At 56.6% G+C, this 23,729-nt stretch overlaps 1 protein-coding gene across 15 annotated transcripts in view; it reads right to left on the bottom strand.

Annotated features, from left to right (window-relative positions):
- Positions 1–582: 582 nt before the first annotated feature.
- IGSF9B (immunoglobulin superfamily member 9B) overlaps positions 583–23,729 on the bottom strand; it is a 42,151-nt gene continuing 19,004 nt past the window's right edge. For 2 of the 15 annotated variants that reach the window (XM_050322885.1, XM_050322900.1), the window contains exons 11-22: positions 23,260–23,352; positions 22,987–23,137; positions 22,295–22,418; positions 19,381–19,556; positions 18,543–18,769; positions 18,234–18,318; positions 16,750–16,911; positions 15,958–16,003; positions 13,053–14,684; positions 4,531–4,652; positions 3,861–4,142; positions 583–3,110 (exon numbers count right to left, since the gene is read on the bottom strand). In XM_050322885.1, coding sequence (XP_050178842.1) covers positions 3,919–4,142; positions 4,531–4,652; positions 13,053–14,684; positions 15,958–16,003; positions 16,750–16,911; positions 18,234–18,318; positions 18,543–18,769; positions 19,381–19,556; positions 22,295–22,418; positions 22,987–23,137; positions 23,260–23,352 — 3,042 coding nt within the window. In that variant the 3' untranslated portion in view covers positions 583–3,110; positions 3,861–3,918. Of the gene's footprint in view, positions 3,111–3,860; positions 4,143–4,530; positions 4,653–11,462; positions 11,509–12,318; positions 12,647–12,877; positions 12,944–13,052; positions 14,685–15,957; positions 16,004–16,749; positions 16,912–18,233; positions 18,319–18,542; positions 18,770–19,380; positions 19,557–22,294; positions 22,419–22,986; positions 23,138–23,259; positions 23,353–23,729 lie in introns of those variants that run through there. The other 13 variants (XM_050322890.1, XM_050322889.1, XM_050322896.1 and 10 more) reach the window with 13 other exon arrangements.

Raw genomic sequence — 23,729 nt, forward strand, 5'->3', positions numbered from 1 at the left:
TTGCATTCTCCTTCACGTCAACACAGCGAAACTGAAACGCTGATGGGTTTGCACGGCAAAGTCACCTCGAAAACACGTGGGTGAAAGCTCAGCAAGTCCTGCTGGAAAAGCAGGCAAAGCGCTTTCCCTGCCCTTTTTTCCCTGACTGCACCAGGACACACAGGCTTTACTGGAGAGGCTGTGAGGGATGGCACCCCACAACCACGCCCTCTTTCCAAGGGATCTCAGCAACACCCTGTACCTACCTCTCCATGTCACCTCCCCCAGCTCGGGGTGCCCAAATCCCGCAGCCCCCATGGTGGCATGAGAACGGCACTGGAGCAACCCCACCGTGGCCACCTCACAGGCAGAGGCACCAGCAAGGACCCCCCAAAACTGGGTTGTCACCCCTGCACTGTCGCCTCAGAGGAGCCCAGGGACAAGTATCCTTGTGATTCAGAGGCATTTTTTTCACCGTGGTCCAGGATTTGCCAAGGGACCTAATGAAACACGGCATTCACAATGTGCAAGGAGGAATCGTACGGTTACTGATAAAGAAAGAGCCGTCTACCTCAGACCAGCTTATAAATAAGAGAGTTTGGCCCAGGAAGATAAAAATCAAGATATATTTTTGCAGCATGAAAGAAAAAATAAAAGTAAGAAATGAAGCAGCAGCAGCAGCAGCAGCAGCTGTGTTTGCAAACCACCAAAAAGCGACACGGAGTTCAAACGGGGGTGAAATGGGGGAAGCGTTTGGCATCGTCTGACACGGCTTCGATGTCCCAGGTCCGTGGGAGGAGAGAGGAGCGACCCCCTGGAGGGCATGGAAACCAGAGGGCTGGGAGAAGCGAGGAGGTTGCCAAAGCAAGAGGTGAGCCAGTCAGCCAAAGCACGGCCCGAGTCTATCGGAAGGTAACTCGGTCTAGCAGGGAAAGGAGTTAAGGATGGTTTTAGGGAGGAGCTGCTTCCACGAGGCGCCCGGGCGGGATTTCCCACTCCAGCAGCGTGGCAGGTGCACAGCTGAAAGAGAGAGGGCTGCAGCTCCAGGCTCTAAAGGTCGAAGACCATGAAAAGCCCAGTGGCTCAAAACACCTGCAAAAGGAAAACAACTCTCAAAAGACTGACGCAGCAAGCCGGCACGCTCCGTCAACCTTCCCTCCGCTCCAAGTCCTCTAGAGCTCCTTAAGACGGGATGGGGCACAGTCCCGAGGTAGCAACCTCAAGAGCCTGAAGACAGCGCCTTGCCCATCCGAATGGGCATCGTAAATAGTTTGGAAAGCACTCAAAGGAAAAAGCAGGCCCCCTGTTGGAGAGGTTGAGGCAACGAGAGCGAAAGGAAGAGCAAGTTGGCCACGGCATGGCCAGCGCAAAGCCTCCACACCTCCCCCGGCCCCGATGGTCACCTGTCCGTCGGGAGCAGCCCAGCCCACGGGGAGCAGCCCAGCTGAGGTTACCAGCAAGCTGAGTAAGTGAGCCAGGCAGAGTGTTCCCCGCTGCTGAGCGGGAGAATGGCAATAAATCAATTCAGATCCGAGCGGATTCTAGGGAAAAACCCTAAGAGCACACTCAAATAAAAGAAATTCGCAGTCATACTGTTAGCAAAGTTGAATTCTCACTCTGAGAGTTGAGGTTCTTACGTCAGGTCACTCGTCACGTCAATAAAAGGCCCTGGTGCAGGCTGGAAAGAGAGGGACATTTCTGCCAGGCCCTCCCTCCTTCCCGAGACAAACCTGCTGATGGTTTGAAGACCACCTACACAAAGTTGTTAAAGCTCAGAAATATCTCGTTATCGATTCAGAGGGTTCATTGTCCAGTGGTTCAAACCTTACTGAGGGCCTGGAGATTGGAAAAGACACGGTGCTCTGCTTTTGGTGGTCGCAGGTTCCCGAGCCTCCTGCTGGGAGAGGAAGCACAGCCTCTAAAACCAGGTGTTTTTTCGGCAGAGCAATAAACAGGCTCCGACCTGAGAGCTCCCGGGGAGCGCGGCGCGGCTGGAGTGCCGGATCACAACCCAGAGCTCACGTCTTTCTCCAAACATCTCAGCCCTTGGAGGTTCAACCAGCAGCAAGAGCAAAAACCAAGGCAAAGCAGAATTAAAGGCGAGATTGCAGAGAATCTCTTGGCAATTCTACCTGGGAATAAACAAAAGTTTCATATGCAAATAGAGAGCCTGGGGCAAAAACATGCCTGCAGGCTCTTCGGTTCTCCCGATGCTTTTTCTACAGCCTGAATCCACTCAAAGCAAGAATATCTACATGAAACACTTGGTGTTTTATTCCCAGGCAGGCTGGAGGGTTTAGCACTTTACCATAGAGGAAGAACTGTGCAAACCTGGATACAGCGGTTGATTTTACCACTTCAAACTAAAAAAACCAAAAACAAAAACAACAACTCTAAATATTTTAAAGGTAGGGATTGCTTGGTATCAGCACTAAGCATTTACGTAGCACTTGCAGTCTATAGGCCACCAAGTGCTTGTCCAAAGTGCTCAAATATGACTTATCCCCATTTTACAGATGGGAGAACTGAGGCACAGAGAGGTTAAGTGACTTGCCCAAGGCCACGCAGTCAGAGAGTGGAGGCAGAGCAGGAAAGCAAGCCCAGCTGTTCTCGGAGCGGGTTCCACCTTTCCTGCTAAAAACAAACCAAAACAAAAAAAAAAGGCCTGCGCAATCCAGAAAACCACCAGCCACCAAACCTACCCTAAGTACTTCGAAGAGGAAATACATTCTGGTGAAGAGTTAGAACAGCATTACCGAGGGGAACAGGGGGGCAAAGGGAGGGACATGACCCTGACGGGTGTCACAGCCAACACAGTCGGGCTGGAGCGGGAGAAGGGAGAGGGGGGAACAGTGGAACCAGCAGGAACGTGTTTTAGGCTGACGCGAAACGCTGGGCTTAGCTTTGCGCGGCCGCTCCCAGGAGCCATCCGTGTCCATCCGCAGAGCTGGGCACCTCCAGCCGCTCTCGCCCTCAGGCTCAGCACCTGCCGACGGAGGCTTTTTGGGGCCCACGCAGCCGAACCCCCTCGGCTCGCACGCCTGCGTCGCCCCGGCTCGCGGTTACGAGTCAAGATTTACACATCACGCGGTAAGAAATCACATCACGGCACGGCACCGACGAACGTTCGCCTGCGATATACAGAGTGTCGGGAAGAATTAATCACAGCCACCCCTCATCAAAGCTGGCACGCACCGTGTACCTGGAGGGGGAAACACCCTCGGACGGGATCGGCCCCGCACACTCGCACGGCACCGAGGTTCAAAAGCATTTGCACAGGCAAAGGGTGATTTCTCACATCTCAGACTGATTGGAAGGCTCGGGGTCTTTCTGGCTTTTCCCTTTCAGAGATAGGTAAGGAAAGATGCCACGCACGGTTTTGCTGCGATCTTCACGTCAAAGGAGGCCGGGAAGGGGGAGCCAGGGAGATCCTCGCAATTACAGCTTTCCTGGGATTATTTGGTCATGTTTTTTTTTATCATAATCAGATTCATGGGATTACCAGTTCCCGTCTGGGTTGTTAGGTTCTTGTCAATTAATTACACCCTGTGTCATTTAATTTCTTCCGGCGATTGAGGGCCAGCTGCTCAATCCCACACTTTCTCCCTAAACGCGCGCTGCGGACGCAGATGTCAGAAGATCCATCTACGCCTTTGAAGCCTAGAGATCTTTCCCAAAACCGAGGTGCAAACACCCCCCAACCCTTCCCACCCCACCACCGAAGCTGTTTGGGGTGGGGGGAGAAGCGGATCCGAGGAGCACCCAGCCCAGAGCATCCTCCCCGTCTGCCCCAGGGTCCCCCCAGCTCGTCCCCGCCGTGAGCCGCTGAACCCCCCGGCAGAGGCGGCAGCATCGGGGTGTCCCCCCCTGTCTCCCATCACCTCCATCCCCATCAGCTCCCTCCACTGCTCCTGTTCCACCTCCTGGGGCCGGCGCAGGCTAAAGCAGGGTGGCGTGCCCGCTGGTGTCATCGTGGTCCACGCTGTTGAGAATGGCTGTCTGGTCTTCGGGGAGCTGCCGGTGGCAGAGGTCGTCCTTCAGCGCCGAGAGCCGGGCGAAGGGGTCCTGACGAGGGTGTCTCTTCTTCTTGCGGAGGCAGACAGCTTCGTCAGGCGACAGTACCTGAGAGCTGGGAGGGTGCTGAACCTGGGAGGCAGAGCCGTCTGGGAAGGGGGGAGAGAAGGCAGATGGGACCAGAGCCAGCAGCAGGGCAGAGCCTGCTGTAAAAGGGAGGTTACAGCAAGCCTGGCCCTGAACCCGCCGCTTGGCAAGAAGGGAGCACGTTTCGGGCATCAGGGAAAATGAAATTAACACTCCAAATCCAAAATAAATAGAGAAGGGAGCTGCATGGAAAAGGAGCTCGGTTTGGAGGAGCAAGGGAGGGACAACCCACAGGCAAGGAGCCATCCCTTTGGGAGGCAGGGAACAAGGGCAGCATCCAGGAATGGGCTTGAAGACCCCCAGCGTTGGAGCTGGCAGGGACCTGCCCAAGCTCTGCCCACAGCGGGACAGAAGGGATGTCGTTGGGGACCGTAGGGTCCTCGCACTCACTGGGTTGTTTTCTGGATTTCGAGGAGCCCTTGGATGACTTTTTGGGCTTCTTTATCCGCTGGTATTTCAGAGCTTCGAGCCTCTCAGGTGCAGCAGCGTCCCCGGGCGGAGATGGATGTTTTCTAGGAAGGAAAAGCAGACAGGCGCCGTCAGCGGCTCTCAGCCACGCTCCGGCCTCTGGACGTCCCCGGTGGGGGATCGGTCAACCCCAGCCAGCTCTGCCGTGGAAAAGAAAGAGGTGAGAGACCCAGGGTTGAGGGAGCAGGGCCAGCCAGGCGTGCTGGAGCGCGGGACGAAGGGAGCGAGGCGTCCCCGCTGTCCCCCTGTGTCTCCCCTCCACGTTGCCGAGCAGCGCCGTGACCTGGACCGGCCACATCCAACACGGGCACCCCAGCTCACCTGCCACCTGCCTGCCATGCCAACACTGCTAAACAAAAAAAGGACGGGGCAGATCCTATGTCCGATAAGGCATTTCTGGGAAGCGGTTGGAAACCCCCTTGGGATGGAGAAAGAGAGAAAGAGACAGGCAGAAGCGGCACGGCAGCATCGAGACGGGCACCACGAGCCATCCGTGGCGGACAACACCGGCGCCACAAACAGCGGGGAGGCAGGATCCTGCTGGCCCTGCTCCCACAGCCAAAAAAAAACCAGGGGCCACACAACAGACAGGGACACGAAGGGCACACACCGACAGAGCCGGGAGAGGTACCTCGTTCCCAGGTCCCTGTGAGAAGCGACAACAGAAACGCAACAGCACGGGAGCGTCTGCTCCTGGAACACCAAGAGGCTGGGAGCTGGAGATGGAAACACTGACAAGGTTTTATTGCAAGGACAAGGAGAGGATTTGCAAAGGGGTGCTTCCTGCAGGAGAGCCAGCAGTTGCAAGGGATAGCTTTCCAGCTCTAGCACCTGAGGAACTCTGCTACAGGAACCAGCTCAAGGTGAAACAGTCTCCCCCTTTGCAAAGGGATTTTTACTTTATTTCCTTCACTGTACCTGTTTTTCCCATCCAAGGCCTGGAAAGCATGACTGCTGTAGAGAGCAGAGCATTAGAGGAAAACCTTTTCCTTAGGAGAGAGGGCAGTCCAGCTCTTATCTATAACACATCACAGCATCCCCCCCTCTTGCTGCTTTCCCATCTCCTTCCCCTGCTTCCTTTTTACTTCCATGATCCTCCAAGTTGCACCAACTCCTAGTGGCACAGAAGGACAAGTCTGAAGCCACGGATCAACCTGAGTCATCACCAAGCAACCTGCAGATGAGGTGTCCAGAGACGACAGGGGAGGCATCCACAAAGCACCTTTTATTGCTGTAAAGCCAATGCTTGAAGCCAGGATCCAGTGAGGAAAGGAACACTTAAACCAGCGTGCCTTCATCTTCAAAGGAGATGACACTCTTGTGCTCTCACAGCTCGGTCACCAGAGGTCAGTGACTAAACCTTGTCAAAACAACCACGCAGAGGACAGTGCTGACAGCAGCTCCTGTGTCTTCAGGTGTCCGTGACCGGGGCAGGGATCAGCAAACCCTGTGAGCCACAGGCAGCAGGATGGGCAGGCAGAGGAGTTGCCTCAGCTGGCTGCAAGGAGGCAACATCAGCGTGTCCAGACTCCTGCTCTGGCACCAAAACGCTGTGGGTGATGTCATCCCAGCCTGTCAGCGAGGTGAGACCCACCCAGCATTGCAAGAACACTGTGGGTCCTGATGGGAGCGGCAGGGAAGGGGCAAACACACGGGCTGGAGCACAGACCCTGCACTCCTGGGCTGTGGGACAAGAGCACACCCTCCCACAGAGAGTTTGTAGCTCCTCATCTCCCCTGGGTTCCAGGTAGAGGCTGTGCACCACCACAGAGCTGTGCATCTCCACAGAGCACAACAGCAACACTTCACATCCAACATCCCAAGCGGCTCCAGAGCAGTGATGCTTCAGCTGGAGTGCACAGGCAAAGAGCTCCCAAGGGATTTTTCCCCTTGGGGAGCAGAAGGGTGGGGAATTTTTTGAAGATGTGTGCGATTGCAAAGCATCTCAGTTCTGCTGGCAGCGTTGGAGAGCACCCAGGGAAGTGCAGCGTGAGGTGATGAAGCAGCTGAGGCGCAGCAGACGCAGGAGGAACCCAAACACCGGGCATAGAAAAGCTCCTTTTCATGTTTCCCATCGCAGCAGAGAAGTGAATGTGCGGAGAGCTCCCCAAGAGCCTCTGTTCCAGCTCCCAGAGAGCCTCTGTTCCAGCTCCCAGGGAGCCTCTGTTCCAGCTCCCAGAGAGCCTCTGTCCCAGCTCCCAGAGAGCCTCTGTCCCAGCTCCCAGAGAGCCTCTGTCCCAGCTCCCAGAGAGCCTCTGTCCCAGCTCCCAGAGAGCCTCTGTTCCAGCTCCCAGCAGAGCCTCTGTTCCAGGTCCCAGCAGAGCAGCACATCAGCCCAAGATGAAGCAACTCATTAGACATGCTGGTAGTCCCACTGGCTGGATCCAGGCGAGAGCTTTCCCTCGTTGGGAAGACGACATTTGCAGTTGCAGAGCATAAACACCTTCCTCCCAAGTGCAACCAGCCTCTCATGAGAGAGGCTACACTACCCACTCCAGCCACTGAGCTGCACCAGCACAGACAGCCACGCACGTGCTGGCTCCGAGTAGGACCACAGCGACCCACGGGTCCGACAGCACAGGATTCCCTGCAGCAATTCCTGCTTGAATGGTCAATGACAGGGTTTTCCCCTTTATATCCACCATTTCTATGCTTTGCACACGAGGTACATTCGTGCAGGTACTTGGCTAATGGTGGCCTCAGCCACCTCCAGTCCATCATCCACGGAGCTCACGTGTGCCAAGTCCTGGATACCATCAGGCTCGGTGATCCTGCCACCATCCTGCCCATCAGCACCTGCTTTCTACCACCTCTTCCCATGTATTTGCTGATATTATTAAAGCTCAGCTCTTAGAAGGCTTTTGCTCTTCCCACTCCTTTTTCTTTCTAAGAAGATGCTACTGTGGCATGTTGACAAAATTAGACAGATTTACGCAGGGGATTATGAGGAAATTGCCTGAAGCTCATTTCCACTAGTTCTCCATAATTGGACTCGTATTTATACACACAAACATAAACAGTGAGTGTGCTGAACCCATGTGTCACCATAAATACTGTCTGACCTCTGGCAAGGAAGAGATACAGAGGAGGACAGAATGATGCTACTCACCAGCCAAATTTTATCTGCTCTACCCACCCTTTATTTTTTCAAAGGGCTCTGATTATTTCAAGTTAATTTTCATTTTAAGCTCAGCCAAAAGCCTCTTCCTGCCCCCAGAGTTAACATTTTGGGCAGCTGCCCGTGCACGAGGGAGATCTTGAATACCAGCAGACAAGAGGTTCAGGGAGGAGGGCAAACTTCTAGAAACTTCAGTGCAGAGCTGAGCAAAGGAGCTTTGAGAAGCCCATGTGAACTCCTGACACAAGCCTTCTGTGAGGCACCACAAACACCTGGAGCAGCAGTTTCCCTCAAGTCTCCAAGGAAAACCCTTCTGCATGAGCAAGGGTCTGAACTGCATGGACTGGGACGTACTGGAGAGGCCACAAAGGTACTGAGGGACGTGTGAGAGCCCCAGGAGAGGAGCAGGCAGCCAGGGGAGAAGTATCCAACTCAACACACATCTCAGCTGCTCTTCTTCAAAAGTCCTTCCACATACAAAGCAAAGATGTAAGGGAGAAGACCCCTGAAGGCACCACCAACCTCTTTCCACTCAAAAAGGGAACCCATATAAAGGAAGAGTGCAGGAGATTCAAGGGCACAATACATATATTTAACCTCATGGAGGTCCCAGCACACATTCCCTATCTCCTTCTCTCCTTGAGTCAAGACACTGACATCCAGAAACAGTTTGGGCACGTTAGAGCATCCTCTTGGACGAGGCAGAGCATCCACTCAGACCATCCACTTGGACAGCAGCCCACTGTGTCTCGGCCACCATGTGCTTCAACCCTTCATCCTCCCCAGATGAAGAGCTCAATTCTCCTACAGGAGGCTCCTGCAAGTCAGAATTCCCACTTTGCTCTGAGGCAGCTCTGGCTGCTGCCTCCATCCCGGAATGCTTGGGATCCTTCAGAGAGGGGCTAGAGAAACACAGCGGTGACGGCCCCCTGGCCCCAGAGCTGCTGCTGCCAAGGCACAGCAATGAGGGAGGAAGAGGCTGAGGGAAGGAGCACACCTTCCACAGGTCTGCAGACACCACAACTCATCTACACAACGGACTTCACCACCATGCTGACGGAGAGGAGAGAGGGCGAGGGAAAAGGGGCCGGACTGGAGAGGAAGAGGGGGATACAGTCACGGGGAAAGGGAGGGGGGAAGAGGAAGATAAATGAAAAACAGGAGTGAGAAAATATATAAGTAAATTAAAGAGACTGAAAAAAAATTAAAAATAATAGTAATAATAAGAAGAATACTTAAGAAAGAAAAGAGAAACGCACTCAGACAAGCGGACTCACAACTTCTCCAAGCGGGAGGAGGCATGAAACACATGCAGAGGATCAGCACATGGACAGTCTTTAAAGGGGAACCTGTTTTCTTTCAAGCAGGGAGCGAGGGGTGCTGCTCCTCCCGCACTCCTGGCACCGATGTCCCTTTGTCACTCAACTCTACGCCACAGCCAAGCCCCCCCGACTCCCAGCATTGGCAGTGCTGTCCTGGCAAGGGAGGCCAGTGGGGCCACCCAGGGCAGGCTGCGGTGCCGAGGGGCAGGGGAGCTTGGTGCCTTGTCTGTGGTTTTTGGGTTTCCCTCTGCAGAGAGACGACAGCCCCCTTTTCCCTGTTAGGAGATGCACGCTGCATCCTAAGAGGAGAAGATGGGAAAACTCCTTGTGCCGACTCGGTAACGGCATTATTTATCCCTGCCCATCCATAAAAGCTACCTGAGCTTCATCTCACAAAAGCCACCACGCTGCAGCCACCAGCGAGCCCACACGCTGCCTCTCCCTCTCCTCCTCTCAGGTTTTATTACTGCAGCACAGAAATCTGGCTGGTCTGGTGTAAAATCCCTGTGCTCTGCACGCACTGACAATTTTATGACCCCAAACCATCAAGAAATTACTTGGCTGGGCTCTTTATGGGATTCCTCACTTATTAACTGAGATTTATTCTTCTGGCTTCGCCTTTTTGGGGATAATGACTCTGGAGTCGCTCTTGCAACTCCACCTCCCAGCAGCATCTCGGAGAAGGACACATGACCACTCCTCAGCAAGTGTCCTGCTGGGCACTATGATCCTGCTCCTCAGAATCCATCAGCCCACAGCACCCAGCACTGCAGATGGGAGCCGGCCAGGATCTGTGCAAGAGCCACACCAAACTCAGACACGAGCCTGGACTGAGCTGTGCTGTGCTAAAGCCATGTTCACTCGTGTCCCTGATGCTCCCGGAGTGGGGAAGTGCCACAGGAAAAAGAATAAGCAGCCACGTCCTCACAGAAGGCTTCCCTATTCCTTGAGAAGCCTGGCACAGCCCAGATCTCACCAAGGCTGCTCTGGCATCAGCAGGGGAAGACAGAAGAGGGTGGCCAAGTGTTCAAGAGCTTTGGAGGCTGTGAGGTTCAGACTGGAGGGGTTTGAGCTCCTGCACGGAGCACACATCCTGTCCCTGCTCCCATCACCATGACCCAACACTCCTTCCTCACCTCTCCTGCTCTCCACACCCAGGACAACCCTCTCCAGGTCAGCTGGAGCAACTTCCCTGTCCTGCAAACATCCCCCTGATTTCTCCAGGCATCCCATCTCTCTTGTGAGGCTCTTTTCCAGCCCAACAAGGCTCCTCAGGCTGTTGGAGAGCACTGGCCAGGACCTTCACTCTTTCCATCCAAGGCAGCAAAGTTTAAGTTTTTGTAAGGCCAGTCCTAAGGAAGTTTGGGCATGGCCAGGCCCTAGAAATGCTCCTATCTGCAATCCCACCTCTCCTTTCATAACCAGCCTGGCTGACAGCCAAACAGGTCAGTGTTCCCAATCCTCAGCGTCACAAATTACTATTATCCCATCTGGATTTAGCAGTTTTAGAGACATTCTCTGCTTCTAAGGTCTGAAAACTATCTCCAGATTACTCCATCCCACTTCCAGGAATGCCCATGGCCATCTAGGAAACCAGCCTCATGAAGGCAGCCCAGGAGGAATTTTCTTGGGACAGTCTTCCAAGGTCTGCTTAGGGCTGTTTAATTACAGCTGGGTCAGGAGAAGTCTTGAAGATTTCTCCAAGGAGAATTTCAGGGAGGGAGGGATTTTACCACAGCTACACTTGTGTTGGGAAGGATAAAACACCTCTCTCTGAAAGCCTGAAACCATAGTTATGCTGCTGCCAAGCATACAATCTGTCTTGAGAGAAAGACTTCTCCCATTTCCCATGATTTAGGAGACTGGGGAAAAAGAAAATAGATCCGGGTACTGCTGGAAACTAAATTCTCCATGTGCTGGATGGCAGCTGGAGACTGATTTTTGGAGCACCACTCCGAGCTGTCTGCAGCTGGTTGCTCCAGATGGGGATGTTTTACCTGCTTCTAGGGGCTTGGCCATGGGCTCCCTCCTGCTTTGCATCATCCAGGACAGCCCCACCTCAACACTCACCTTCCTAATAGCACACAACCCTCGTGCACCCTGCCAGGGCCAAAGGTGCCACGTGTCACCGTCCTCCACGAAAGGAAGGGCAGCCATGGGGAGACAACAGCTCGGCTCATCCCAAACCCCAAACCCCAAAGGCAGGGGAGCAGCGGCCTGCTGCTGGGAGGGGAAACCCAAAAGCCACAGAGACTGTGCGTCCAGAGGTGTTTCCTAGTGTTTTCGGATTCCTTATTCCCCTTTAAAGGAAGAGATGGTATTGGAAAAGCCCCTTCCGTGTCCCCTCTCATGCCCCGCTCCCGGCCACCCTCCACAGCACCCACACCATCCTTTCGGACATGGATCACCCTTACCTATTGAGCTGAGGAGAAGCTTGTCTCGACAACACTGCCCAGATAGCTGAGATTAATCAAAAACAAAGCAGTTATCAACACCCGCAAGGAGCCGAGCTCCGCAACACATCAGCACGTCAACAACTCCAAAGGAAAAAAGGAGGGAAAGAAACCAAACTGAAACACAAACGAAACGAGGCTGGAGAAGAAAGGGGGAAAGAAACAGAAGAGAAAGGAAAAGAAGAAACGAAAACGATAATCAACGAAGCGAATGGATACACTGCATAAAAGCACGGACAACAGTGCTGCTCTAACACGGCTCTGTCCTGGAGCTGGCTCTCCTTGGGGTGCCCTGCCAGGAGACATGGACCCGTGACTACACGCCTAACTGCATCACTCCGTAGCTGGGTTTTCCAGAGGCACACAGAAGTCATTTCAGGCTCGTTCAGCTCCTCTCCCTCCCCATCCTCTCTTCCCCTGAGCCCTCCTGCCTTCCGTGCAGTGCCGGAGGGGTTTTCTAAGGCCATAACGCTTCCAGGTACCAGAGGGAGGGAGTGAAATGCGGAGGGCACTGCGGGGTGAAACGCTGCCTCCCCCCTCCCCAAAACACACGCCTCTCCTCCGAACGCCTCCGACCGCGCCGGCTCCGCGGGGCTGGGAGCCCCAGCCCCCGACTCCTCTCTGCCACAAGCCGGAGGAGGGGGCTCGACCCCGCCAGACAACAAGCCAGAATGAAGCAAGACGAAAGGATGGGACGAAAGCACGGCTACGGGGTCTAAGGTGCTGTGAAAGACGGAGGGAAAGAGGAGAAATATAGAGAGAAAGAGAGAGAGAGAGAGAGAGAGAGAGACGCTTTTGCCTGGAGCAACCCTGGTACCTGGAAAACCAGCCGCTACTGTCTAGTGCAGCCACATCCCTCTTTAGGGCAGGATCTGAGCGTGCCGGCGGCCTCCCGATCTGCGCTGGGCTTAGTTTATTTTTATTTTTCCTCCTCTCCTGACATGCTGCTGGTGTGGCTAAGTCCTTGATCTCTCCCTGCCCGCGTCCTGGGGCTGCAGCATCCCTTTTGCAGGTGGGGCGGTGACCATGATAGCTGTTTCTGTCATGCATTTAAAGCTCTCTAGACTCCGCGGGAAGGAAGAGGAGGAAGACAAGAGGCGCGGCGGCGGCGGCCCTAACGTTCGAAGAAAGCCAAGAGCCAGCAGCTAGAAGAGGAAACAACCTCCAGTGACACCAGGACACTTACCTAAGTGAGCCGGGAGCCAGGCCTTGGCACACCTGGTAGACGGCCCGTAGCCCGAGTCACAGCGCTCCCAGATTCCCAAGGGAGCGGCCAGGCTGGAGGCAAATGTGCCGCCGGCACTGGGAATGTCGCCTCCCTAAAACCCAGCACTCTCTTGGGCAGCGGCCATGCAACCCATGCCCACGGCACCAACCTCTGCCTAGCAAAGCCCGCGGGACGCCGTCTCCAAAAGGGATGCTGCAGCGTGCCCAGAGAGACCCTACGAGTTGGGATGGAGATGGCAGGGAGGGAGTCAGAGGGAGCGGGTGAGGCAGGGTGGGGGAAGCCAGGAAGGGGCCAGAGGGGCACCACGGGGCTCACGCACTTACCCCGTGGCGGCTACCGTGGTGGTGGATGTCGGCTCCGGTTGGAGAATCTCCTCGCCAGCCCTCCTCGGAGAGGGGATGTCTCCGAAAACATCCATGGTGTCCACGGGCAGGGAGGAGCCCTGGGAGTTGGAGAAGCCGGTGCCCACGGGGGTGAAGGCGGTGGTCGGTCGGAAGCTGGGGCTGTCCCCCCGGCTGCTGGGCGCGGGGGATCCCGTCGACGACGGCGTGGACTTGCGGGAGAAGCTGACGGCCGCGGGCGGCTGCAGCGTGATCTCCGACACCTCCGTCTGCTGGATGAGGCCGGGCCGGGGCCGGGCGCGGGCGGTCAGCTCCGGGGAGCTGTTGCGGGAGCTGAGGGGGCTTTGGGTCAGAGGAGAAAGCCTTGAAGGTTGTAGCACCACCTGATGTAAACTGGGCTCAGCCCTCCTGACCTGCCGAGGGCTGGGCCGAGGTCGGGGTTGGGGCTCGTACCACCTGGTGTCCAGGCTGAATGTGCTTGTGCCGCTGGGGCCGACGGGCTCGGACGGTTCGTGGTAAGGCAACACGGGTATGCCCATACCCTGGCTGGTATGTCTTAGCTGCCCTTGACATCCCATGGGTTGCATAGGTTTGTCCTGCCACTTGGTGGTAGCGGGCGCGGAGGATTGACCCCTGCCCGGTGACTTGCCGGTCCAGCTCTTTGGTGCCTCCAGGGGCAGGATGCCCGAGTAGGACGCGGGGACCACCTGGAGGGAGGAGGGGGGCGGCCCCCGAGGAAGGCAGCCGGTGGGCTGGGAGCCCTCAGCTGCCTCGCAGGGCTGGAGCTGGTGGGGGAACGGCGCGGGGGCCAGCTCCAGGCTGCCGAAGGGGAACTCGGCCCTGCCCCAGGGCTCGGGGGACCGGCCCCCCGTGGGGGTCTGGGCCAGGGGCAGCGTGCTGTTGGAGGCGTTCTCCCCGTTCTCCTCGGGGATGGTGGGGTGTCCGAAGGGCCCCTCGGGGGGCAGCGGCGGGGAGGACATGACCGAGCTCAGCGGGCTGACTTCTGGCATGTAGAAGGGCGGCGGGTCCACCTCCCCGGGGCTGCTGCTGCTGAGGTAACCGTAAAACTGGTGGTGGAAACCCCGGGGGGCCGGCGGGCGGGCCTGGCCCGTGGCCTGCAGGGCGCCGGGACCCTCCAGCGCCCGGTGGAACCGGGGGCTGTATGCTGGTGGCTGAAGGTAGGACTCCTGGCTGGAGGAGAGAGGGGTGAGCTGCGCTTTCAGGGCGGTCACGGAGGTGGGGACGACGGGGTCGTCGTTCTCCTCGTCCGACTGCCTGAACTCGGGGTACATGTCCGTCTCCTCCACGAAGGGGAAGCCCTCGATCCGCCGTGTCTTCAGGGAGGGCTCCATCTCCGCCGGGTCCATGACGAAGCGGCCGTCGGGCCCGCGGCTGATGAGCTCGATCGGGGTGGTGGCCTCGGCTTCGGCCTCCGCCTTGGAGACGCTGTACTTCTTGCTGCTGATGGCTCGTTTGGTCTTCTTGTAAAGGGAGAGCTCCTTCTCCTTGGTGGGGCTCAGCATCCGCTTGGCCTGCGGACCCTGGTCGTCAGAGGACTCCGAGGGGGGACGGAGCGTGCGGATGCTCTCGGGACTCACCTTGCCTGAAGACAACCTGGACCACAGGGGAGAAAAACCGAGAGAGAGGGGACGGTCACCTGGAGGGGAAAGGAGGTCTTCTTGCCCAGAAGAACCACTGTCTGGATCCGGAAAACAAAGTGCTACCAGCCCTCACAAGAGGAACTGGGAGAAATGGGCAGGGCCTAACCAGGATGGCAGAGTCTTGCCAGAAGCTGTGCACAAGATCCTGCTCTTTGGGAACGGAGCTCAGCACGCTCAGCATCCCCCCTGGGGCAGGTACTTCACACCAACACCTTGCAGCAAAGCTCCAAAGCCCCACTGGGACAAAAGAACAATCCAGAGCTCACTTCCAACTCCTTCAAAGGCTTCCTATGTTCACCTGAGCTATTCATGCCCAGGAAAGGCCCTGAGAGGAGCTACATCAGGTAAATGTCCCCTCTTACAGAACTCAGCATCTCACTTGGAGATGCTGATGGATCAGCTCAGAACAACTTTTTCTCCCATTCTCAACACTCAGATTTGAGGCTGAGAGCCTCAAAAGGCAGAGAGCATCAGAAGAGTTCCCTCATCCCTATCCAGAAAGCCTTGGACAAACAGGATTGCGAGGCAAAAGGTAGCAGATCCAACAGAGATAGCGCAGGTTATTTCGGCGCAGTGGATGAACCAGAAAAAACCCCAAGATTCAGATCCACCAGCACCAGGACATTTTGCAATGGTCCAGGAGCCAAAGCATGAGGCGTCCACATCCCAGGCTCTCACACTCCCACTGGGAAGATGCTCCCACTGATTTGCAGCCACACCTGCTTTTGATGGGCTCCGCAAGGAGCTGTGGCTACTGCAGCACCACGATCCACCACCCTTGGGCACAAGTGGACAGAGGCTTCAGCAGAGGACTCTCGATGAGAAAAGATGTGTTTCCCAAGAAAAAACAGAGCCAACAGAGAATGACTCAAAAAACACTGAGCTGGCAGGGAGGACTCTATGCGGCAGGCTAGTCCTCCCAAGGAGCCCCTTCATGCTGGTGTGTCATTGAGTTCCACCAGCCAACTCCAGCTTGGTCAATGTTTACAGATCCAACAGGGTCATCTCTTAGCTTAGTTTGCTGCATTCCCTGCTGCTTTCTGCTCCAAAGCCCATTTGTCTCTTGTGAACCGCTGTGCTCCCAAAAGTTCAGGGAACACCCAAAGCAACTTGTCAGAAGCAACCAAGTAATGATGTGATATTTCCATTTGAGCTTTGCAATAACTGTAGGAAGGAGGCACCTGGAAGACCCACAACCTGGTGCTGCATCTAAGACAGATACTTACGGGGACTCCAAACTCTTCCTGCAGTGGGTTATCGAGAGAGGAGGGTCTGGAAGAGAATAAAAAGGGGAAAGAAGAGAGAACGCTGAGGAGGCGCAACACAACAGACACAAGACAGACTCAACGTCAAGACAACAAAAGACACTCAACAAGAGGCCAAGGTTTCATTGCTCCAGTGCTTTAATGGTTGCTGACAACAAACAGCTCCCGTCACAGGGTCCTGCCCGTCCTGCTGCCGCAGCCCCGTGGGCTGGAGGAGAAGGAGCCGACTCCCTGCCCTCTCCAGCTCCCCAGCCGCCCTTTTCCCTACTGGCCGCTCCTGCATGGAGGCTGCAGTCCCAGCTTTCGGGAAGCAGAGCAGCAGAGTCTCCTTTGTAGGGTCTTCTCTAGCCCAGCATGGCACTGCCCACTCCGGGCTGGGAGCAGCTGGAGAGCCCAGCTCCAGTGGGGGAAACCTCGAGGAGGCGAGTGATGACCCCCATCTGTGTCTCAGAGGACACCCCAGCCCTAAACCCCCGGCTCTAGGAGTTATCACCACGCGGGAAGAGCTCCCTCGGAATTCCCAGGCTACTTTCTCTGGCGCCTCTTCACCCACCCTGCCTCTCCCGCTCCCGACCACGGGCGCTTTTCAGGCACCGCCGAGGGATCAAGTCAGGGCTTCACCTGAGGACGCGCACGGACGAAGAAGAGACAGACACAGGGAAGAAGGTTACGACCACAACACAAGCAGGGGGGGAGAAACGAGGAGGAGACAGGAGGGGGAGGAGGGAGGAAGCACACCGGGAAGGGACTCACCTTTCTTGCGCTTGAGCTTGCGTTTGCGTTGCTTGTTGACGAAGCAGGCGGCGAGTGTGCTGAAGAGGATGGCAGCAGCCAGGAAGCAGATGGTGGCAACGATGCCAGCCAGCACCGGGCGGGCTAGACCCTCGTCCGTCAGGTCAGGCTGAGGGAATACGTCTGGGGGGACAGACACAACTGGGTGTTAGGCCTGCTGCCTTCCACAGGGAGCTGCCACAGCGTGGAGGCAGTGACAGTCTCCAGGGATGATACTGCACATCAGGACGATAATCTCTGTAAGGAGATTCCAAGCCAGCCCACCCAGGGAGAGCAGTCAGTGCCGCTTCAGGGCCGAGGGTTTTAGTGACCTCACACCGGATCACAGAATCATAAAATAGTTTGAGATGGAAAGGGCTTTTAGAGGCCATCTGGTCCAACACCCCTGCAATGAGCAGGGACATCTTTAACTAGACCAGGCTGCCTGAAGCGACCTGATAAACCTTCCTGTGTTAGCTAATGGACACCCAGGGAAGAAGCCTTCATGCCAACAAATACATATTTATGTCTAAACACACACAGCTGTAGCAAACCTGCAGTGATCTGGCTGAAAAACCCACTGCAGCAGCACAAGGTATTTTAACTTGTTTGTCAGTGCTTCATTTCAGCGTTTCAATGAAAACTGGGCTCCAAACCCTCCGGATACCCCTTCATTAACCATGAGCACATCTGAACTCCCAGCAGACCTCGGCTGTGGGCCCCTGCAGATGCAAACCCCGCACAGCTCAGTGCTCCTGCTGCGTGCTCACACATGGAATCAGCTGGAGCACCGGCTCTCAGCCTGGGACAGCACTTGCCCGCAGCCAGGGCACCTGCCAAACCCCATCTGAAAAATCGGGCGTGAGGAGAAAGGGCAGCAGGCAGGGAGGCTGCAGGCAGGGAGACTGCAGGCAGGGAGGCTGCAGCAAGATCACACCACACCGGCACCACTTGGGGGCAGAGAGAGACCGCTGCATCACAGCACAGCAGAGCCGGGTTCTCCATAAAACCAGGGTTTCACCGCATCCCCATCCCCTCCCGCTGCCCTCGCCTTCCCGGTCGTCACCACAACCCCTCGCCTGTGTCTTGGCTCGAGGAGCACCCTCCGAGCCTGGGCGGGCACAGGGTAAACACACACAGGAGCTGCAGCATGTTGCAGTCTCACGTTGCAAAGCATCTTTTCCCTGTGGACCCTGCACTGCAGTGCTACGTTTCCCTCTCTCCACCTTTCATTCCCATTTCCAGGCTGCGCAGTGCCCGGCTGGAGCTTTGTTCTCCAGGCTCACCGCAGAGCCGGGATGTGCCAGCGGACACCGACAGCACCGTGCTCCACGGGAAGGACTAAGTGGGGCAGGTTGTCCTCTCCTGCTCCAGGAGGCAGCCTGGACACCCATCACAACCATGAGCCCACCCACCAGCCCAGCCCACAGCCCCACAGCCGGGGAGAGAAGCAGGACACCCCTCACCTGTACTGGACACCCCAGCGACGTTGCTGGGTTCGCTGATGAGATCCTGCATGACCGCCAGGACACGGAACTCATACCAGGTGTCCTGCAACACCAAACACATCCGGTCAGGTCCCCCCAGTGCAGCCTCCCACCTCCTCAAAGACCCCAGCAAAGGGATGGAGCCACCCCTAAAGCTCCCCCAGAGCCACCCCTAAAGTTCCCCCGGAGCTGCGGCAGGCGGTGCAATTTTATCACAGAATCGTTGAGGTTGGAAAAGACATCCAAGGTCATCGAGTTAGGCACGGTGTGGGCACAGCCTCTGCATACCTGGGACAAGTCCTTGGCAAAAAACTCGCCCTCGGTCCCTGGGATGCCGTCGTCCAAGATCTCCCACCTCTCGGCGACGCGGAATTCCATGATGTAGCGGTCGATGGGGAAGCTGTGGTTAGCGGGAGGGAGCCACGACAGGAGGACGCCTTGCTGTGTCCGGTTGGCTGTTAGGCACCTCGGTGGGGTAACCAACACCAGAGGCTCTGGAGTTGTTACAGGGAATGCTGGGGACAGAGCAGAGGGGACAGGGACACCTTTGAGATGGGGCAGGGCAAGGGCAGAAGATGCTTCCCGTGGGCCCAGCAGCAGCAGTAGGACCACTGCAGCAGCTCCCACATTCCAGGAGCTTGGGGCACCTCTCAGGAATCTGGTCTCTTATCATAGACACAGAAAAGTGGCTTTTCAAAAAGCAGGGGACTCACAATGCCATGACTCCAGGACAAGAGGCTCAGCATGAAAAACCCTCCTGCTTCCTCCCACCTCCACCTGAGACAGCCCCAAGGCAGGGCCCAGTGCGAGGCCCTCCTGCTCTGAGCTGTACAAGTGCTTTTGTGCTCTATTAATACCTCCTGATCCCAGATGAACTTGAGGAAGATCTGAAAGGTGACTGATAGAGTACAGCTCTCCCACGCTATCTCAGAACAAGCTTTCAGGAGCCTCATGCATCCAGCAAAGTCCACAGGTTCATTCCAGGACCCTCCACAAACTATCTTCTATGCGGCTGGAAACTATTGCTGATGATCACCATCTCCATCCCTAGCTGGCAGGACACATGGGGCACTTCTGCCTCCCAGATCCCATCCCTGCCCTCCCCTTGTGCCCCTGGAGGACCTACCTAGAGTGTTCACAGTGACCACCTCACTGAAGGAGCTGGTGCCCAGCTTGTTTTGAGCCAAGACACTGAACTGGTAAGCAGTCTCAGGTTCCAAGGTATCCACCAGTAGCCAACTGGAACCAGCTGGCACAGGGAGAGACAGCCAGTCATGGGGGCCAAACTGGGCTCTCTTCATCCTGCCAAGAGAGAGGGAAGCATCCTCAGGGAAGGTGTCTTCGACAGGGGGGACAAAGAGGCAGCATTAACTTCTCGAGCGAAAATGGAGCTTTCCCGAGCGATGGTTTGGTTTGACAGCAGTGATGTGGTATGGACGTGGGGCAGCCACTGCCACCCACGAGCTGGCACAGGCCACCATCCCACGGCGTCACAGCAGCATCCCCCGGCCCACAGGGACACTGCCACCACTCTCCCCTCTGCTGTGCACCACCTGCACCCCCTGAACAGGGTCAGGGAGAGCAGCAGTGCCAACAGCCCCGCTCTGAGGTGATCTCCATCAGATTCCCATGGGCAGAAGTGGAAGCTGGAGCATTTCAGCTCCATGAGTGCTGCAAAGGGGACGGCTGACGCAGGAGACGGGCCCTGTTCCCATTTATACCTCGACAGCTCCTGAGCCAGAGCCAAGTTCTCCCTCAGCTGTAGCCCTGTACATGTCATCCCACAAGAGACATTTAGCTAAATCCCCATCTTTCTTTGCCACATTTGCACAAGTCGGGGGCTGCCAGCACAGCCTGGGGCATCACTCGGGGTTTGGCAGCGCAGCAGAGGCACTGGCAGGGAGTGCAGGACACAGCCTTTCTGCTGGGCTCTAACCACAAACCCAGGGTGAGAAAACCTCCCAGAGCCATCCCAGTGCCACCCCGGCAGTGCAGCCCCCTCCACAAGCCATTATCCTGCTGGGAAGCACCTTGCTCATGTTAGGAGAGATGCTTTAGGGAGTCTGAGCCCTCAGCTGCAGGTTTTAGTGGTGTCAGTAGAGGATTTGGGAAGGATCAGTGCAGATGGTCTATTCTGTGTAGGTAAGGGGGCACATCTGCAGCCACCGGCACACAGCCAGGGGAATCCAGCAGGAGGGAAAAGATGGAGCAAAGAGAAATAGTATCACTGATGAGGGAGCAAGAGGTGAGGCAGGAGAAGCAGCAGCAAGCTATGGACAGAAGCAAGTGGGTGGAGAGCCGTGCGTGTGCAGTGTGCCTCCACCAAACTGAGTGGAAAACCTCTGGAAAAAACCGGCTCCAGCTGGGACTACAATTCCCAAGATCCCCTGCCACTGCAGAGGAGGCAGGAGGGCAGCAGAGCAGCCCCTGAGCAGGTTTCCCTGCAGCATTTAACCCACTGCCTTCACATCCCTCCTCCCCAGTGCTGCTGAGGGCAGGTACAGGTGGGCCAAGGGCTGAGGGTGGGGAAGGTGGAGCGGAAATGCTGCTCTAATCACTCCTGGGAACGGCAGACAGCCCTTGCTGAGGGACAGCCCATGTGCAGGTGGGATGCCGTGGCGGCCCTGGCCATCCCTGGGGAGCGGGGTTTGCATTTCCAGCCTCAACAACCACAGCAGCAGGAGGAGAGCGTGAATCCGCAGTAAATGAAGCCATGTTTTGCTGGAGCATCCCAGAGCCACACCAGGGAGGAAAATGCCTGCATGGGCTGCGCTCTGGATGGCGCTACATGACCCAGCATTGTCCCAGATCCCTGGTCCCAGGGAGCAGCGCAGTCCCCGTGGATCCCACCCTACAGTCAGGGCAAAATGGATTGCTGCCTCCGTATCCAAAGTCCCCACAGCTCCTTGTAAATTCCTTCAGCAAGCTCGGTGCAAACACCTTTCCCTGCGTGTGGGGTCTGGAATTGCCTTGAGGAGGCAGGAAGGTTGCAGAGCAAAAGCAGCAGCAGCTGCAGATGCAGCCACGTTTCCAGAGCAGAGAGGTTTAACCACTCCTTCCCAAGGACATTTTCATCAAAGCAAGGTCTGCACCACTCAGCTCACTCCCTCATTTTCCCTCTCTGCTCAATCCATTCCTTCTCTCCATCACCAGACAGACTGCCCAGCCTCAGGCTGGAGCAGAGCAGAAATCATTACAGGCAGCATCTCCCTCTCTCTTCTCTATCAGCAGTCTCCATCGGGGCAAATTAAGACAAGGAAGGAGAGAAAGAGCAAGAGGAAAGGCTGAAGAAGAGCAGCCCATGCCTGGAAAGGGAAAGGATCACCCCCTTCATATTTCCAAGGATAACTCTTCACAAGAAAACAAGAGCAGAGCCCAGGGAAAACCCCAGTTTTGCTGCAGGTACATTTTACCCTCCCCTGCCTCAGGGAAAAGGCACAGACAGGGCTGAGCCTGGCCCTGCTGCAGGAAGGTGGGATGCACCCACTGGCTTTGGGTGCCTGGTGGCACAGGAGCAATGGGAACAAAGCCCCAGGGGCTCAGACCCAGCCAGCAGCTCACAGTGCCTGGTCATGATCCCAGCTGGGATTTAACCACCTCCAGGGAGCCACAGAGCAAGGAGAGAGCATTTCTGCTTAGTCACAGCTCTTCCAGGATGCACTCTCTAAAGGTTGCTTTTTCCATCCTCTTCCTGGCTGTTAAGCCCCGTAAACAGTTTATCTTGAAATTGGATGCCAGAGGCAGAGTTACAAGGATGCAAAGCGCCTCCCTGGTACCACAGGCAGAGTAAAACCTGCTGGGGCAGACTGAGGCAGTGGCCAGCACGGAAGGGAGAGGAAATACGAGAACTACATGATCCCACCAACCCCCCCTCCCACCTCTCCGAGGAACCCAACGCCCAACAACGCCCCATGGGGCACAGAGCCGGGCGTGCCACCCTCACCACCCTCCTCCCTGCCACCACCACCCCCGGCTGCTCGAAGCTCAGGTCGGCTAGGAAGGAAAAGAAGCAGAGAGCAAAGCATGCCAGGATGACTCACAGAGGGCCGTACCAAACTGAGAAAGTCTGCTCGTATCCACCGTCGTAGCCGGGCTCCCAGGAGACGTTGGCTGAGGTCATGGCGGCCACGACGTGCACGCTGGTCGGGGCGTGAGGGCTTGTGCCTGCAGGGACAGGGGCACAGGTTAAAGGGGAGCAGGACCACGAGGGCAAGGGGGCTGCTCCCAAGCCGTGGTCCGATGGGGCTCTTCCCGCACCTGCAATTCCTGCTGGAAATAGCAGGACAACTTGTGTCTGCAAGAGGCCACAATAACAGCGCGGAAAAAGGCAGCTCTGCCAGTAAATAAGGTTTAAAGGAGACATTGCTCTTAAGAGTCACAGAATGGTTTTAAGCTGGAAGGAACTTTAAAGGTCATCTTCTCCAACCCTCCTGCTGTGGACAGGGACACCTTCCACTAGGTCAGGTTGCTCCAAGCTTCATCCAGCATGGCTTTTAACACCTCCAGGGTTGGGGCAGCCACAGCTTTTCCGGGCAACCGGTGCCAGGGCCTCCCCACCCTCGCAGCAAGGACTATCTCCCTAATATCTCACCTAAACCTACTGTTTCTCTGTTTAAAGTCATTTCCCCTTGTCCCATCCCTACAGTTCTCTCCACGGGGAGCATCCCCACCTCCTGCCTCGCCAACACGGGGGGTGGCTCTACCCAGGGCCCCTTCCCCTCCCCGCCCGTACCTACGACGGTAAGGTGGGTGCTGGCAGTAATGCTTGCGACGATGTTGGTGGCGACGCACTCCCACTCTCCGTGGTCGTCCTTGCCGAGGGAGCGGATCTGCAGGGTGCCGCCGGGCAGCGTGTTGTGCTTGCTCCTGCTGGGCTTCCCTACCTTGGGCAAGGAGCGGGGTGGGGAGCCGGGCAAAGAGAGAGACGGGGGAAAAAAAAAAACAAACCACGACTCAGAAGCGGGTTGTGGGGCAGGGCGAGGCGGCGGCGGGGTCACTAAGCTACCTGCGCGGCCCAGGGGACACCGCCGGCCACCGGCAGGGGATCCGGTCTCTCCGGTCGTGGCAAGGCAGACGGTTCCCCCGTTTCCGAGAGGACCTGAGGGGCAACGCGAGAGGCATGCGTCAGGGAGGCTGCTCTCAGCACTCACACACCAGCGGAAACCCCCACGGCACTCGCACGGACAGCGAGCCCTGCGCCAGGGCTCAACCTCCAGCATCCAAAGCTGAAACCGCTGCGGGACGAAGGTGCACCGGCCACCCCAGCAGACACCCTCCCGGGCTGGGGAAGGCGCTGTCTGCCCCAGGAGATGCCCCAATTGCCCCTCACTCAGTCAGCAGCAGATGAGAGGCAGGACCCTTCGTGTCAGAGGTCTGGGCAGCAAAGGCCCCACGGGGACACAGGAAGAAGCCGAGCAGAAAGATGGATCTTGTAACAACTTGTCTATGCCCATTCGTCAAAGTTGTGCAAACCCT

Source organism: Myiozetetes cayanensis, unplaced genomic scaffold (assembly GCF_022539395.1).
Source record: "Myiozetetes cayanensis isolate MyiCay16 unplaced genomic scaffold, myiCay2020 scf29, whole genome shotgun sequence".
NCBI lineage: Eukaryota > Metazoa > Chordata > Aves > Passeriformes > Tyrannidae > Myiozetetes > Myiozetetes cayanensis.